The sequence below is a fragment of the Sceloporus occidentalis genome, unplaced genomic scaffold, assembly GCF_023333645.1.
Source record: "Sceloporus occidentalis isolate IW3139 unplaced genomic scaffold, rSceOcc1.0.p SCAF_7, whole genome shotgun sequence".
Lineage (NCBI taxonomy): Eukaryota > Metazoa > Chordata > Lepidosauria > Squamata > Phrynosomatidae > Sceloporus > Sceloporus occidentalis.
Window position 1 is genome coordinate 80319168 of NW_028316987.1, and position 18315 is coordinate 80337482.

Consider the following 18315-nt stretch of genomic DNA (forward strand, 5'->3'; position numbering starts at 1 on the left):
TGGTCCTTTTGTTTCTGCGTAGCTGCGCTGCGCAATTTAGTTGCTGAGGCGTGGTTATGTGGAAAAGAGGCGGCTGCTGGCCGCCTCTTTCTGGCAGTCTATACCCCACCATAGGTTCCTTTTTCATACTGATATTGCATACTAATATGGCAATGTCTCTGAATTCTACACAACCAGAGTTTTTTTTTTAAAGGCAGAATTGAACATACAGTCACTTTGGGGTTATGTGCATTTGTGTGCTTTTGTGTTTCTGTGTAAAGAAAAAAAATACTCCACATTCTTAGTGACTTGCAGCTTGCAGAAGGTTGTGGATGGGTCCTTGCCTATCCCTGTTCTAACAGAAGAAAGAAATTGAGATTTTCCTAATTTTTTCTTAAAATCTCAACTTCTGAAAATCCTCCCTATGGATCAGTAATTACCAGGATTACTTTAGAACTTTACTCTCGGAGGCATTGCTTTTACTACTGGGAGCAAGTAAAACTCCACCATGTGTGTACATAAGTGTGTGTGTGTGTATATATATGTGTGTGTGTGTATATCTATATCTATATATCTATATCTATCTATATATATTCCCCTTTGGAGCCTAGCCTAAGAAACTACTTTATGCTGTAACTGAACATGATTGGCCAACATCCAGCATAAAGTGCTTATGGGTTTACTGAGAGAAAGCAGCACCATAATGGGTAGTGATGCACAGTTCCACTTATAAAAATAAATATGCACATATCTGTATTCCAAATTAATTTAAGGGCCCAATTTTTTTTAAAGAAAAGGATCAAACTGCAGTTCAGCATGCAATTAAACTTACAAATCTAAACTGGTAAAGCTTCATTAATGTCAATAGCGCAGTGAATTGCAATTAGTCAGTGCCCTAATTTTTATTAATATTTTTAGAATTATAAACAGGCATGTTAGTATTTAGCTTCACTATAATGAAGTAAAACATTGTGGGCTTAATAGCAGTATTTTACAACGTACTGATACAGTACATCATAAAGCTAATCATTTTAATTGGTTCAATGTGACTTGGTAGTGTGCTAGAAGTAACAGACTGTGACTGCAGTCCTATGTTTGAACATAGGCATTTATAAGAATTAGGTTTATCTTATTTGTTACATTATAGAAGCCACACACCCTGATGCAGTAATTTCTTATGCATAGGAGAACATGAATGTATACACATAGGGTATTTAGCAAATATAAGACAGCCTATCCACTGCAAAGTAGAAGGCAAACAACCCATGTCCACAACATCACCTTGTGTACAAAATTACAACAAGCTGCACAGAGCAGAAAAACAGGTATTAGTGAAAAAGTTAGTGGGCACACTGAACTCATACCTGATTGTGTTCTTGACATTTGAAAAACTAAGACCATAATTACTGGAACTGGATAAAAGTATAAATATCTAGTTTTGTTTTAAATAGCCTGCTACTGGATCTACACGACACTACATGACGACAGGAAAAGGTTGATCTCCAGTGAAATTTATTTCCAGTGATCAAATTTTCAATTCAATTTATGACACAGTATAAAAGCAGCTTGCAACAAAAGTAGATATGCAAAGGTTTTCAGAAACAAATACACAATTCATTCCAACTGCATATAAATATTAATGTTTTTGAAAGGGTCTAGACAATCAATTCTAGCACAGGTGTACTTATTACTCCACTTGCCCCCATAAAGGAGGAAAAAACAAAACAAAACTATGAAACAGATGCCTCGTTGCCATAACAGCTTCTGAATATAGTCAAATTATCTTTGCTGATGTTCAATATAAATTCTGCTCTCTCCCATTAGTTACATGAGCTCTACAAACACATTTGTATCTGACTCATTTGACCAAAAAGGAACTCCAACAGAATGCAAATTATTTAGCTAAAAATAGCCATGTGTAAAGAATATGCTCAACCAAGGTTTAAGCAAAAGACTTATGTCTACCTCTCCTGTTCTTGCTTCATTCGTATTCTCTCCTCTTCTGAAGTAACAGCTTCCTGCACTTTTATTTTTTCAATCTTGTCATCTTTTCGATGTTTGCCAAACCTGTTAATAACAAAACAAGAATTCTAACTTGTCAAAGCAAACAATAATTGTGTGTGTTTGGACATGCAGCATATGAAACTGTATGCTCATTATAAGGTGACACTCAAGCATAGGGCACATGGGTGGAGTGCCAATCCAAATATCAAATGAATATCCATTTTTGACAGTTCAGTCTTAAAAACTGTTGTATTTTAACTGACCAAATTTCTATGCCAATATTGGTATCTGCTGGGCTCTGCTTCCCAGATGTCAAAATCCATGGGCGCACAAGTCTCATTGTATACAATGGCATAGTAAAATGCCCTTATAGCCCTTATATAAAATGACAAAATCAATGTTTGCTTTTTGGAATTTTTTTTCTGGGGGAGGGATAGTTTCAAGCCATGGATTATGGAATCTATGGATGCAGAGTGGACTATACATGTCACCATATTTGAGAAACAATGTGGTGTACTAGTTTGGGTCTTGGGCTATGACTCTGTGATGCGAGGGTTGAAATCCCAACTCAGCCATAGAAAACCAGTGGATGACATTGGCCAAGACACTCACTCTCTCAGGTTAAGAGAAAGACACTGTCAAACCTTCTCTGAATCAACCTTGCCTAGAAAACCTGACAATAGGGTCACTGTAAATCAGAGATTATTTGAATGCACATAACAACAGTAGCAGCAAGAAACATCAATAACAACAATGGCCTACATTCTTGCATCTCTATTACTCTTCTCCCTCTTTTAGAGCTGACTCATGTTATACACTACCTGGGCATAACTTGATGTACAAGGTACATCTCAGTCCATTTCTTCTTATCAGCCTATTTCTTCTTTTCACTGTAAACAAGACAGCATCTTTCAGAGAGGCAAACTGCTTAGGATTGCTTAGGATGAGAATGGATATTGAGCCTCCATATTCAACCTCTCCTCATTCAGCCCCAGATCCAACGTCTGTTTGTTTGTTTTTTATCATATAAGCTACAGTTTTGTTGTTAGATCAGACATTGGCAACCGAAGTCACTAAAAACATAAAACAGCTACAAGTATTTATAACTGCTACCTGTAAAAAGAAGATTTTGAATATTCTACTTAAAAACACATAAAGAAATTGGAGAGTGAGCACTTGGAAGGGATGCCCCATATGCTATGCCACCCACCCTCTTCTAAGAACACTCACAGCTTTTCACTGCTGCAACAAGCACCACATCAAAGATATGTACATGGACAAAGACTGGGGTCTCTCAATCCTTCCAACACATATCTCTGGAAAAATAACCAGAAAACTCTTGAGCATTAATGGTATGTTGTAAAAAGGAAGAGTGAGGTAGCAAAATATAAAATTAACATACATTAAATCCAGAATTAAACCCTCAGCTAAATTCTGATGCATTTGTTTTCTAAATAACAGTCAAACCATAATAACGCAGATGACAATCTGTGATTCCCCCTTTAAATAAACCCCCTAGGGTAGGGGGGGAAAGGCTAGTTCTCAGTGAGGAAAATATAATCAAGATAAATGTAAAGTTTCTCTTTCTCTACAGATACTGCAAAATGGCATTTTTTGCTCAGTTTTAATGTATTTTCCATTTCTAGACACAATTATATTATCAAATACCAACAAATCAAATATTACACTCCAGTGTTTTCCCTTTCCTTAATTTACAATGATCGTGGACTAGTAGAACAAAAAACATTAAAAAAAAGAATTAGTTTGATGACAGATTGAAGCAGTGGCTGCAAATTAAAAATATTCTGCTTGTCCCAAAGTGTGAGAAAATGATGACAAAGAGCGGGCAAAATCTTGTTCACTAATTATCATGATACTCCAGGGTTGTTATGTCAACCCCTTCCTTTCTTTCAGTCAAAGAAAAGGTCAAAAAAACACTTCGGCATACCTATGAACTCTTCAAAACTAGATTCCACTTCAGTCTTCATCTCCACTAATTTGTGGCAATTGTATGGAAACAAGACAATCCAAACAAACTAAATGGGTATTGTACTCTTTGTTCATGAACTTCCTAGATCAGTGGCGAGCAGAAAGAAGGTAGACAAATCTACCAGTAGATCATTTGCAGTAGATCAGCAACCATTTCTGACTACAAATTATTTTTGCAGCACAGGTTATTCTGCTGAAATTAATATAACTCTACAAATTCAGGGACAAAAACAGCTAGCAAAAACATCACAATCTCAGGGAAAAGGCAGCAAAATATCAGGAAGCATAGGATGAGCACACATATAAGTAGTGAGATTTTATTCATTCATGTGTGTATGTACCTTAATGGCAGCCCAATGTATTTCATAGGGCTTTCTTAGACAAAGAATACTCAGAGATGGCTTTGTCAGTTTCTTCCACGGAAATATAGCCTACAGCACCTACTATTTTTGGTGCTCTCCCATCTAAGTAATAACCAGGGCTAGCTCTGTTTAACTTCGAAGATCAGATGGGATCTCTGGTCTCCTTAATTCATGAAGTGACATAGTGGCTCAGTAGTTAAGATGCTGACTCTGACAAATGAAAGGTCGCCAGGCCAGCAGTTCGAGATCCAAATGCTGTGTAATAGAGTGAGCTCCCACCAGTGCCATCTTCTGTCAACCTAGCAGTTTAAAAGCATATAAAAGTGCAAGTAACAGCGTTCCATGCAGACATGCTAGTCTTTGACAACGCTGGCTCTTCAGCTTATCAACAGAGATGAGTACCACCCCCTAAAGTCAGACATGACTAGACAATCTTGTCAAAGGAATGCCATTACCTTTGCCTTGAATTAATTTAAGCCATCATTTAATAGTGATCAGTAGAAGCTGAAACAAGGGCACAGCAAAAAAGCTAAATCTTAAGGGAAAGACTCTGAAAAAACTTCTAGTTCTGTCAGTTCTTATACCTCCACTCTAGCAGAGGAACTTTGGGTAGTTGCAGCACACTTCAAATATCAAGAATACATACCAAAATGCTAAAATGGGGTAAAAACTAATATATAGCTCTATATTGGCAAGGGCAATGGTGCATTCCACTGTAGCAGGAAAATTGGGCTAGAAATAAAAATTTCAAACTCAGCAGAGTCAGTTTAACAGTGAGCCACACAGCTGCATTCCTTGATTGGTTTTAACAATACTTTCCCCTAATCCAAGCCTACTAGATAATAGTTTGTATTCCCAGGAGGTTCAACTGAGCCAGATTTTCATTCTTTAGAAACTACTGGGAACAACCCAGGCGACATTTGCACTGGAGAAATAATACACTTTGACACTGCTTTAGCTATGCCATCCTGTGATTTATAGTTGGTTGTGGTACCAGAGGTCTCTGACAGAAAAGGCTAAATGCCTCATAAAACTACAAATCCCAGAATTCCATGGCAGTGAGCCATGTCAAACTGCATAAATTCTGCAGTGCAGATTCAGCCCTAGTAGCTAATCCACACATTTGTTTTTAAACCTACAGTAAATCCTAAATATCCTAGTTACATTGTTCTCCTAATCCCATTGGTATCAAGCAGCAGCAATTGGGGAAAACTAACTTGAATTGCAAAATAAATCCAGGCTTGCAAGAAAGCCATCACAAGGTAGAGACCAGCATTTCATCCTGGATGACAAAGTACAAAATAAGCAAATTAAGCAAAGGCAAACTTTATAGCAGGGTAAGGAGTGTTGTATGAGAACAGGTGCGTTGCATTAGAATAATCAACTGTATAAATTGAACGTTCTGTGGTAGATTTTGTATGTGGTTCCTAGGGCCTATCTGTGGTATCAATAAAAAACAAACATGACCAAATTAGATATGAAACCAAGAGAGCCACTGAAAACTACAACACCATTCCCTGCAACTAAGTAATCTGATTCGACAGGGACAATTCCAATTAATCTCTACCATCCTACTTTTTCAGATGCTTCTAAATTGTCCCTTCCTCCACTTTCCCTCTTTGTCTTCATCTTACTTCAGTTGCTGCAAACTGACTTCAAAATTCAAAAGTAGTTTGTATTCAGTTAGTGCAGGGTGAGTGGGTGGGTGGGCAGAATCTTGTGCTTTCCAGTAGGGTCAGACATAAACTGTTGCAGCCTTTCCTAATTTGTACGTTCTTCCTCCTTAACAACTTTTGCCATCTTGACCACGCTCTGATGCTGCTTGGCCACATGTGCCCTGTGAAATGTGGGAGGGTATGCAGTCGTTTCTTGGTTTTGCTTCAAACTGTGGCAGGAAAGGATGTGTGCTGTTTATATTTTAACTGTCTAAGTAACACATGCAACACCTCTTTGGGAAAAATAAAATAAACTGATAACCATAAAAATAATGACCATGTAATCTGCTAAATGGATTTTCTTTTGACATGGTACTGATGAGATCACTGTCATTAGACAAATCATTAACATAAAACAGCAACAGAAGAAGCATGTTCCAGGTGATAAAAAAACACCTACAAAACTGACTGAAACAATGCAGCTGATTTAAAGTAAGCATAAAATAAAATAAAAATATTATTTTTTTAATATCTGAAATTCTATCCATAGAATCATAGAATCATAGAATCGTAGAGTTGGAAGAGACCACTAGGGCCATCCAGTCCAACCCCCTGCCATGCAGGAAATCCAAATCAAAGCATCCCTGACAGATGGCCATCCAGCCTCTGTTTAAAGACCTCCAAGGAAGGAGACTCTATCACCTTCCGAGGAAGTGCATTCCACTGCCGAACAGCCCTTACTGTCAGGAAGTTCCTCCTAATGTTGAGGTGGAATCTCTTTTCCTGTAGCTTGCATCCATTGTTCCGGGTCCTGTTCCCTGGAGCAGCAGAAAACAAGCTTGCTCCCTCCTCAATATGACATCCTTTCAAATATTTAAACAGGGCTATCATATCACCTCTTAACCTTCTTTTCTCCAGGCTAAACATCCCCAGCTCCCTAAGTCGTTCCTCATAGGGCATGGTTTCCAGACCCTTCACCATTTTTGTCGCCCTCCTCTGGACACGCTCCAGTTTCTCAATGTCCTTTCTGAATTTTTCTTCTCCATGGCATGCCATTTCCCCTATAACAAGCAATACTGCTACATTTTTAAAACACTGAAGCAAACCATTTAGGTTGCCATCAAGGCCTTTTTAACTGTCAGAGTAGCATTTTCCCCTCTACAATCAAAACAGATGGCATTTTATGTTATACACAATCAACAGTTTGTAAGTGAAAGTAAAATAATGGTCCTACATAATCCCAGAACATTTAGAACAAAGAGGAAAATGAGCAACCTTGAAACTAAACTCCAATTAAAATGTTCTGAAACATTAATAAAGTTTTTTTTATAAAAAAATGTTCTTGATTTTCATTTTTAGTTCTTCTGAGTATTTTTAAATTACCATTAAGGGCCTTTTTGTTATAAATATGCTTGTGTCATTTTAAACTATTTGTCAACCACTCTGGGGAAGTTGCATGAGACATAAAATTCAAATCAATCAATCAAATACTGGTTCTTAGAATTTTTTTGGTGAGAGGTGATTTAACTACTGTTGTTATCCCTGGAACCTAAAGAAAATAGATCAAACCTATAGATGCCTAAAGAATTTAATGAATTTTCAATCAAAGCTGTCTTTAGATAGCATGAAAATACAATATACAATGAACTCAGTTGCATTTAAAGCTCACTTTATTCTTAGGCGGTACTTTAATACACCCTTAAAGTACTCTTTCAAAACTTGGCTTGGGGAAATTTTTCAGGCATCTCTGTCAGGCATCCCAATGATTTATACACCTAAGAAACTATCTTTTCTATTTAACTCCCCCCTTAGATTCCTGGACCTACAAAGAGTATCCTTTTATGTCACACACCATTCCATACTAATAGACTTGAATCCTATGGTTCCTCCCAATAGAGCAGATCAGTTGAATCCACAGTTGAATGTAGAGAGATAGCCATGTTACTCTGGAATATTACTTCAATATAAGGAATTTTGCAGCACCTTTAAGACTAATTGTACGAATGAAGTTGCAGCATGAGTTTTCATAGACTTGGTCTATATTCTCAGATATCAGGCACTGAAGGCTGTATTTCAGAGGAATGCAATGGCAAACCGTTTCTGAATATGAAAATCGTTTGAAATTGATGGAGCCATCATAAGTCGATAGGAGAGTTGAAGGCACATACACACACAGTAGGAGGCAAAAATGTGTATCTTTTGAACAGGATGATGGTTGTCCATGACCAGCCTTCCCAAATATAGTGCCACCCAGACATTTTGGGCCACAGTTCATATCATCTCCACCCATGTTCAAAAATCAGGAATTATGGGAAGTGTAGTTAAAAGAAAATCTGTTGAAGCAGGCTGTCCATTGTCTTCAGAAGGGAGCTTCAACATTTCAAGGTGCTGGATATAGTTATGGTTTAGTTCAGCACCTTGAATAGCTCCTTTATGATGTGGACTAAAGCCTGGAGCAGATTCACCACTTCACTGACACAGAAGCTAATTATTTTAGTGTTTGTTGAACCAGCATGAAGTTACTTGGATAATCTGTTACTAGAACACTTGCAAAGATATACAATTGAACACTAAAATTCATGTCATAGTATTTTCCATCATTATGTATGGATGCAAGAGCCGGACAGTGAAGAAAACTAATTGAAAGAAAATCAACTCATTTGAGTTGTGATGCTGGAGAAGAGTTCTGTAGATACTGTGGATCACTAAAAAGACAAACAAATGGGTACAAAAGCGAATAGGATATGAACCTTCCCTAGAAGCCAAGATAACTCAATTGAACCTGTTATACTTTGGCCACATCATGAGAAGACATAACTCACTAGAAAAGACATAATGCTTGGAAAGATAGAGGGCAACAGAAACAGAGGAAGACTGCATACCAGATGGATGGACTCAATCTAAGAGGACACAACCCTAAGTCTGAAGGAAGTGAGCAAGGTTGTTGAGGGTAGGGTATCTTGGAGATGCTTCATTCACATGTTGACACAGGTCGAAGCCGACTTGAGAGCAGTTACAAAAACAAAGAACATACAACTAATAGGCGGGTGTCCCATGAATGTTTCATCTAATGTGTTTCCTCTTCATTTGGATATCCCTGCAACAAGAGATTTGAGAACTGCTTTTTCACTGCCTTGGAATTCTTAAAAAATGTGAACGTTATTCATGAAACAAAATGGCAACCCTACCCATGTTCAGATAAACTTTGTGCAGATGACCTATTCACAGGGACAATGAATGTGTAATGTGTAGAGCAAAGAAACGGGATCACATCCCTGGCTGTGTTCTCTGCAGACAGCGTATGCGTGCTATGCTAAACACCACTCTTCAAAAATATTTCCTAGTTTATATGACAGCTTAATGGAAGTCCTGCCCTTCATTCTCTTGTCCTTCATTTCTCCTACACAGCGATTTCTTACTTTTCCACACTTGCTTCCACCCACCCGCCACAAGATTTCCTACTTGCTGCCTTCTACAAATATGTCTCCCTAAACAAGTGCCCAGTTAGGTTCTTGTTTCAGGTTGGCAATTGGTTACCATGGCAACTCACTAGGGGTTCAAGACCCAGAAATCCACAGCATACATTTTCCTCACAGAAAAGGACAGTAGGGGAATGCAGGTTTATGTTCACTTGTAAATGCATGAATATGTGTGTGTCTGCTTTTGCAAACTGGGAAACCATTTATCCTGAGAAATGACTCAGAAGAAGAAAGATAATTCTGCAACTGAAAAGGAAATAGCAGCAGGGAAATCAGTCCCAACAATTCAATGTTTCATACACAATTTGATAAAAACCTTTACATCCTGAAGACATTTGCCTAGATGTGCGTAGTCCATTCTGTCAGTGTGAACATATTGCTGTTGCTCTGTGACAATAACACAGAATTGGTTCATCTGGATATTTTCCCCAATCTCTCTCCTCTGCAAGCTCATGTAGAAAAAAATCACCGCCAACCCTAACCAAGGGACATGCCTATTCCACCTAACGTTTGTGTATAATGTCATGCCCAGCCTGGCTGAGGACTCAGGAGAGGACCCTGGCCCTAGCTCTGCCCTGACATTATCAGCAGAGACTGTGGTCAGAAGATAATCAGGAGCCAATCCTCCAGGCAGCAGAGCCTTCTGGAAACATGGGCATTGAGGAGGCGGATGAAGAGACCAACATACTTACCTACATCCAGAGGAGATCTGAAAGGGTATGGCTCAGGCAATCTCAGAGGCTTTGTATAAAATGCCAAGTAATTAAGTATCAGCTGTATTCATGTGAGCTGATGATAAAAACCTGGTAAAGATGCCAGAGCCTTTGCCAGAGTTTAGGGTAGCAAAAATGTAGTAAATATGGACGAGGACACCTCTGAGTTATCTTTCCACTGTCACCCACTCAAGTGAAACTAGGACTCTAAGTATCAGCTAAGGAAATCTGACTCAATATGGCACTGTTGAAATGCTTTGGAATACAAGCCACTAACCCCAGACAGCAAGGGTAATGGTCAGGAACAATGTTCAAAAACTGAAGGAAGAGGCCATACTGAAGGTAACTAAAGTAGGCGTTGACTGCATAATGAGAAAAGAGCACAGAAATGCCCACTAAAAAGTACCACCTAGGTATAGGCCCCTAAATTAGGAAACGACTTTCCCCTGGAGCATCAACAAAACTATCAGGCATTCTTTGGACGTCAGCCATGTCTTTTTGTTGGTAGAGACTAAATTTATCCAAGAGGAAAAAAATGGTATTAACACATGACATATTCAGTCAGCCCTCTGTATACACAATTTTTAATACACAGATTCCACCACCCATGGTTTGAAAATGTCCAAAAAGTAAATAATTTATTTTGCCATTTTATATGAGGGACATCATTTTACTATGCCATTGCATTTAATGGGACTTGAGCATTTATGGGTTTTGGTATTCACAGGTGGTCCTAGAACTAAATCACAGTAGATACCAAGGGCCTACTGTATATTCTGTTAGTTTTAAGCATCTGTTTCTAAACAATCCTTTATGTACTGTTATTTGCTTGAGTTTTTGATCTAAAGTGGATTTTCATAATGAAAAAGACAGAGATATAACAGCTTTTTAAATAATAAATTTTATATGGGTTTATGATTAGTATTCTTCCTTGCCACCATACTTGTGTTCTATGCATTTAAAACTAATATAGTTGAATGGAAGCTCTCAAAAATTACATGAAAAGAGTGAACTGTAATGTGTTAAATAGGAGGTTGCTGCTTCAATGACTGAATCAAGGAGGGAGGATTATGAAGAGAAAAGCTTCTATTGAGGCATAAGAGTCTTAGTAATCAGCAGTGATGACAGGAACCATAGAAAAAGATCATTGGAATTTAATGGAGATATAAAATCCAAACATTTTAAAAACTGATTGGGAATATCAAAACAAGAATTTCTAATTTTAATATATGTGGATATTCAGTGGCCCTGGCTGTATCAGATTTGATATGCTGGTGTGAACTAAACATGGAACCCAGCTACAGAGTGTGTGTTTTCCTCCTTAAAAATGACATCATGAAGATCTGAACAAGTTAAACCTGCTTTTAATGGGTAAGGTACTCTTAATGGACAACATTTCCTTATATTACTGTCATTTAATGCACATAGAAATGCTGTCTTTTCAGTCACTATTATCCAATCAAGGCTGTAGTGCTTTGTTAGCTAACTAAACACTTAGATCTCTGTAGAGATCCAAGCAGCAGGATGTTAAGACAGCTATTAAGCAGCAGTAAATAAGAGAAGGAAAACAGACTCAACTTGGGAGCCAATTTTAGCCTTTAAAAATATGAAGCATTTTCATTTGTCTAGGAATAGCCAAGTCAGTTTCATCACATCTATGAGTCAACAGTAGGTATGTCTGACATGCAAATGCCAAAAAGAAAGTATTGACATTTACCAGTAACCCTTAGGAATTTTAGGGTGCCAATAGACTAGGTACGGTCAGATATTTTGCATCTTGAAACTATTCTTTCAACACACCCCATCAAATGATGGAAACAAGGCTATCCTTTGGGGACTTACTGGAGACAGGTTGCTGGCTTTAATATTAGTGGTTAATAGCATGTTTAAGTAACATCAAGCTCACAGGACAACCTGTTAAGTGAGGACTTGGCATGTAAAAAATGCATGAAATTGACTAATTTGTACACATTCTATCGCCACTCGACTATAAAGCCTGTGAAATTAGATCAAGTTGGATGGTAAGAAGTCTGAATCAAATTAGGCACTAATAAAATTGCATTATGGCCCTTTTAAAATCAGCAGTGTCCACTTATGATTGTTTGGGAGGGAGCATTCAGGCAGTAGATGCTCTCCAGTGGGTCCTCTTGACTGCAATGCTTCTAATTCCAAGCTCTGCACATTTTAATGCATTATTGTTTCAAAATACAATGCTACAAATTGCAAATTACATCTGGCTCAAGGGCTGATTATGAGAAATAGTGGCACAACTGCCTCTGCCTGAATAAGTCTGATAATAATAATAATAAGAGATTGATTGAGCTGTAAGCAGCCATATGATGAGAACAGACCATTTAAACACAGACATTAGCTCCTTTTGTTAAACACAACACTTTGACATGTCAGAGCCAAAAAATCTTACTACATTTGGTTGCCATGGTTTTCTTATAATTTTAAGGGATCCTGTAAGTGGCCCAGAGGCCTTAACTTTTCAAGTAATGTGGAAAAAGAAGCAAAAGCAGAGTATTTACAGAGACACTGTCCAAAAAAGGGCAATGCAAAAACAAGGGCAATTTTGTTTCAAAAAAGAAAAGAGAAGCATAAACGATGGATTGTATATAGCAATAGCAATAGTAGTATATTTCTATACCGCTTATCAGTGCACTTAAGCACTTCTTAAGCGCTTTACAGGGCGTGATCTAATTCTCCCAATAAGCTCCCAATTAGCAACCTTGAAAGGATGTCAGGCTCAGTCGACCCTGAGCCCCTGGCTGGTATTGAACTCGCAACCTTATGGTTTGCAAGTGGATGGCTGCAGTATAGGGATTTAACCACTGCGTCACCAGGGCATAATGCATTGCTTAAAAAGAGAAAATTCCATAGCTCATTGGCAAAAAACTAAGCTGCGAAATGCGATCACAGGTAATTGGCTTCTTAGTCAATCTAGATCAGGACCATGAAGTCGAAGGCTTTCATGGCCAGCATCCATAGTTTTTTGTGGGCTTTTCGAGCTATTTTCTCTGAAGATGCCAGCCACAGATGCTGGCGAAATGTCAGGAATAAACTCTTCTAGAACATGGCCACAAAGCCCAAAATACCCACAAAAAACTATAGATCAGGACTATTGACACTAAGTGGAACTGGCTCCCCACTGTTTCAGCCTGAAAACTTTCCTAGCCTGTAGATCCCAAGGATTAAAGCTGACAAACTATACAGCGCACCCGCGTCATACGCGGGCGTGCTTTACGCGGCTTGAGCATACATGCTCAAGCCACGGGGCACGCGCGGGGCAGAAGGGGCGGCGTGTCCCATTCAATTGAATGGGCGTGTGCGCCCGTTGCGCCCCGCACACCACCGCGCCGCCATGCACGAGCCCCATTGTTTACAATGGGGCTTGAGCATAGGCGGAATTCGCCTTACGCGGAGGGATCCAGAATGGATCCCCGCGTAAGGCGAGGGCCCACTGTACTTGCATAGCTTGTGCTCTACCAATAGTTTAGTTAGTTAAATGTCCCAGTTTCAAGTTTCACTTCTGGCAAAGACTCATTATGGGACTTCAACCAATTGTGTGTCAACCTTAGGGCCCAGTGTCTATAACCTTACTTTTTTTCATGATTGCTAAGATAATAAAGAAAATGCTTTGGATATGACAAGCTGCGTGGGGAACATGGTCCCTTCCCCTGGATGCTGCAGGAATCACTTCTGGCCAGCTAAGAGTGAGGTGCAATCGAAAAGGAAATTGTAGTTCAGCAATTTCCAAAAGGCCAGAGTTTTCCTATCCCTATGCCAAAGTCAGTGACTCTCACACACATGCATAACAACTGTCATGTCACCATCACTATACAGTCAAAAATAAAGATTAAGCACTTATCAATATAGATATTAAATAGCTGGAACAAAATAGTGCTTTGACAATACCATCAAGGTTAAGGCTGCTGTTTCTCACTTGCAGAATGAATCAGAAAAGTCTTGGTATTCATTTTGTGACAAAAGACAAGATAATAAAACATGCTAAATGGGTGAATTTCACTACAATAATTGTATATTTCTATCTTCTCCCCTCCAAGATACTGGGGGTGGTATATCCATGACCAATGCCATAAGCACCTTCTCTGAAACTCCCCAGGACGGTGCTTTTCCATGCTGGAAGCACTGGGTGCATTTTGAACAGCTTTTGCTCTTGCCAAAGGGTCTGTCAGCTTAAGAGTTTAGCTTGAAGTGCAGTAAAACAGAAACAGGGAAACAGAAGGAGGCCATCAGGTACCTAATAGCCATGGATGAAACAGACTTTGCTGTTGCAACAAGCAAGGTCATTCCCTCCAGTGATATGAAGCCAGCACAACAGAGGGAGAAAGTGCTAAAATGAAAAGAAATCTGTTTGGATCCATTACAATGTTATGAATGAAACCTTACTGAAATTAGAGCCTGTGTAGACAGTTCTAAGACTTGGTCTTGTAAACACCACTCACCCATCTCAAAAAGAAAAGGCATGCAAACATCAGACAAGGGAACATGGAACCTCTTTGAACATAGTCCCCCTTCCCCCCTCTGTGTATGTGTGTGTGTGTGTTCCACAACATTATGAAAACCAACCAGTATTTTCACACAATAATCTATGTCTGCTTTTTCAGTTAAATTTCTTGATATACACCAAAATTTGGGATGGGAGAATGCTTCTCGGGGCCTATTGGCCCAGCAAGAAGGTTTTGCTGGCCTCTCATTGAAGAGACCAGTATATTTAAATGAAAACGGCATGCTTTGCGCAGCCGTTAGACAGGGAGGGGGCGGGGCTAAGCCTATTTAAGGCTCTCCCGCCCTTGCCTCCCTGTTAGTTCTGAAGAGCTAGCCCACCCTCCCACTTGGACGACAGTGTAAGATTTATTGTGGTTGCTTCGGAGCCGGGTAGGAATTTTTGCCCTTGTTTTCCCAAGGGTTTTTTGCCTACCCTACACTGTTGGATGGGGAACTGGACGATTGTCTTAGTGTGTGGCCAGAAATAGGCCTCATGCATAGGTGGGGGGAGATAGTCGGTTCGGTGAGCACCTCGGCACCCTCCTAAAGGGTGAAGGTGGGTCTCTGGAATGGAGGTTTACGTCTTGAGACTAAACACAAAGGGAAAGAGACTTGCTTTGGGGCTGGCTTGAGATTCAAACCCTCACTTAAGTCTCGAGAGTTAAGTGGGAAAGTCTTGGGTTGGCCTTCCGGTTGAGGGCCGGCCAGGGAGCAACCCAAAGTATGGATTGCCCTTGGGGCTCAGGTGTTTTCGCCCTTTTTGGAAGCTGGGGAATTGGTCTTGGAGCATGTCATGCCCAGCCTGGAGGATGGCTTGGAGGACTCAGAGGATGAGCTAGAGCCCCTGGGACCTGAACCTGTAATGGAGGAGCCAGAGCCCCTGGGGCTTGAACCTGTAACGGAGGAGCCAGAGGCTGGCCCTAGTTCTGCTGGAGCAGAGTCTATGGCCCCTCCAGAGATTCAGCAGTCAAGTTTGCCTGGTGCCGAGGCTGTGGACATGGAGGAGGATCTGGGCAGTGTGCCTACCTTCAATGAGCGTCGAGCAGAAAGAGAGGGCCTTCGAAGATCTCGGAGGCTTTATCAGAAGCGTCTTCGTAATCAGACACAGCTGAAGGCCGGCTCCTTGCCTTCTTAAGCACCTAGAGCATGTGTGGTTCTTTGCCAGTGGATATCTGACTCTTTTAGAGGAAAGACTCTGTCCCTGGCTCCTTTGGCTTCTTGTCTTGACTACCCGGAAACCTTGACCTTGGACTGCTTTATCGACCTGCCTATCTGTTGCCCTGAACCTCGGACCGTCTGACAATTCTCTTGGTAATCCCTTTTGGTAGAACTACTGTGAATCTCCAGGACTGTGTAGCTTACACTGACTTTGCTGTGCTGGGAGGGGGTTTGTTTGTTTGGGAACTAGCTGCCTTATCAGCCCTTTGGCTGCTTTCCCGGACAGAGCAGACCATCCGCCAGCTGTTCTGACACAAGGTTCTCCCCCCTGGGCTTGCAGTTCTCAAGAAATAAAGTTAAATAAGTTGAATTTTAATAAAGTTGCCCATTTTATAACCTAGTTCTCTGTGTCTGGTCTCGTTATTTAATGAGTTGGTCAGCAATGAGCAGGGGAAGTTATTGTTATTGTTAAATAATCAGGAATGAAAATTCCTTGGTGATCCACTGCTATTCATCTACAGAAGTATGAGTAGATTTTGATCTAACATTTACCTATTCCACTCTAAACATACTTAGGGTATGGGCTATCACAGAAAAAAACAGATCAGTTGTTTGCAACCTTACAATTTCAGATGTTAGACATCAGTTAACAGAATCATCCACCATTGGATATGCTAACTGGAGGTCCTGTAGGTGAAGTCCTACAACAACCGGGGACCCAATGCTGATAACTGCTGTGTTTTTGTGTGTATGAAGGGGTGTGTGTGTGTGTGTGTGTGTGTGTGTGTAAATGGAAACAAACTCATGAACATCTGGCACCTTTAGAAGGGAAATATTACAGCAAAACACCATTGAGGCTTAGCACTTTTAAACTTCATTGATGACACAGTGAGCCAGCTTGGTGCATTAATAACAGCCCTCCTTTTAACATGTTTATAGATGCCAGAACCACCATTCACACATATGAAAAGCTTCCTTGGGCCTTGTAGTCCCTGTTCAACTTAGTTCAGTTCTTTGCATAGTTTTGATAGACTGAAAGATTTTCCCTCCCAAATACTACAAAATGGATTACCATAAAACATTACATTCAAGAGAAATGTCTAAATTTGACATTTTGCAATTTGCATGTATGTAAGTCCTGAGAACTTTAGGTACCATTGATTTCAATGGCTCTGCTCTAAATCTGGATCCATTTCATGTGAAGAGTGTTCAGTGAGAATGGCACAGAAGGCACAGAAATTACAGGCACAGAAGAAGTTAACCAAACTCCACCTGGAACCTTCCCCTACATTAAAATTTCCCCACAGATCTCATTATCTGTAAAACATTAATACCTTGGCATGTTTTTCCCTGTCAATTACTGAAAAAATCTTTGTTGATGTAAGCTTCCTAAGGAATATCCTCTGCTGAATAAATTAAGCCATAGCAATATTACTTCAGACCTTGAGAACTGAATTGCACATTTAATTTTGGTGTTAAGAACCCATTTCAGGCAAAAGACAGAAATGGCACTGAGAGCATTGCTCATCCTCTTCCATTTTTAAGCCTTTCCAATATTACCAGGAAGGAAACAGATGGTATACATATATTTCCAGAACCATAATGGCTATGTCTCTTTTTAATAGTTGTTGGCCTTCATTCCCTTTACAATTGTAGAACAGGAACTTCAGTACCAAATGCTATGCTGAGCTGAATGGCCTAGAATAAGGTCTAAATGATATATTTTTCAATTAATTTGCACTTGATTAATTTGCAACTACAAACAAAAAGCCATTGCTTCAGATTTATCCAAAACAATTGAAGGGTATGCAGAGCAGCTGTTACATATTTATCAATGAAAAGGTGTAAGAGTCATCTGCTCCTAAACCAAGAAGAAGTTAATTTGGAATGGGTTCATGCCATTTGCAAATCTAAGAGGAAAATGAGTGGAAGGGCATTTAGCACATGTGAAACTAATGTATAATATGTCACACCATTATGCCATACAGCTACATATTTTCAGTTCTACCATACAGAATCTTATTCTGATTGCATGTGGCCAAATAAATATGTACTTCCATTTCATCACCTACTATAGGGCACCCTACCACTTTTTACCTGTGATACAGCCTTGAGAGTAACAGGCAGTGGTGTAGTGGAGGCAGGTCTCAATGTGGTTGAACACAAAAGCTTTCTATCATCATCATCATCATCATCATCATCATCATCATCATCATCATCATCTCACTCTTTTCCCAAAACTGGGACTCAGGGCGGCTCACAACATTAAAAAACAGTATAGTAAAATTACCAGAAACAATATCATTATGCCCCATGCCTGGGGCCAGAAAGTGCCAGGAAAGGCAAGCTGTAGAAGGGAGAAGCAGTTATAGGGAATCAAGTTGGTCCAGGTCATATACAGGTAATCTGAGTTCACTGGAGATGAATGGAGATGTAACAGAAGGTCTCAGCCATTCCAGAATCA

At 39.7% G+C, this 18315-nt stretch overlaps 1 protein-coding gene across 2 annotated transcripts in view; it reads right to left on the minus strand.

Moving 5' to 3' along the window:
* The window catches only part of LOC149310016 (partitioning defective 3 homolog), a 654223-nt gene that overhangs the window by 157261 nt on the left and 478647 nt on the right, over positions 1-18315 (minus strand). For both annotated transcript variants that reach the window (XM_089533491.1, XM_089533492.1), the window contains exon 21: positions 1945-2046. In XM_089533491.1, the coding sequence (XP_089389617.1) occupies positions 1945-2046 (102 nt within the window). The remainder of the gene's footprint in view (positions 1-1944; positions 2047-18315) is intronic.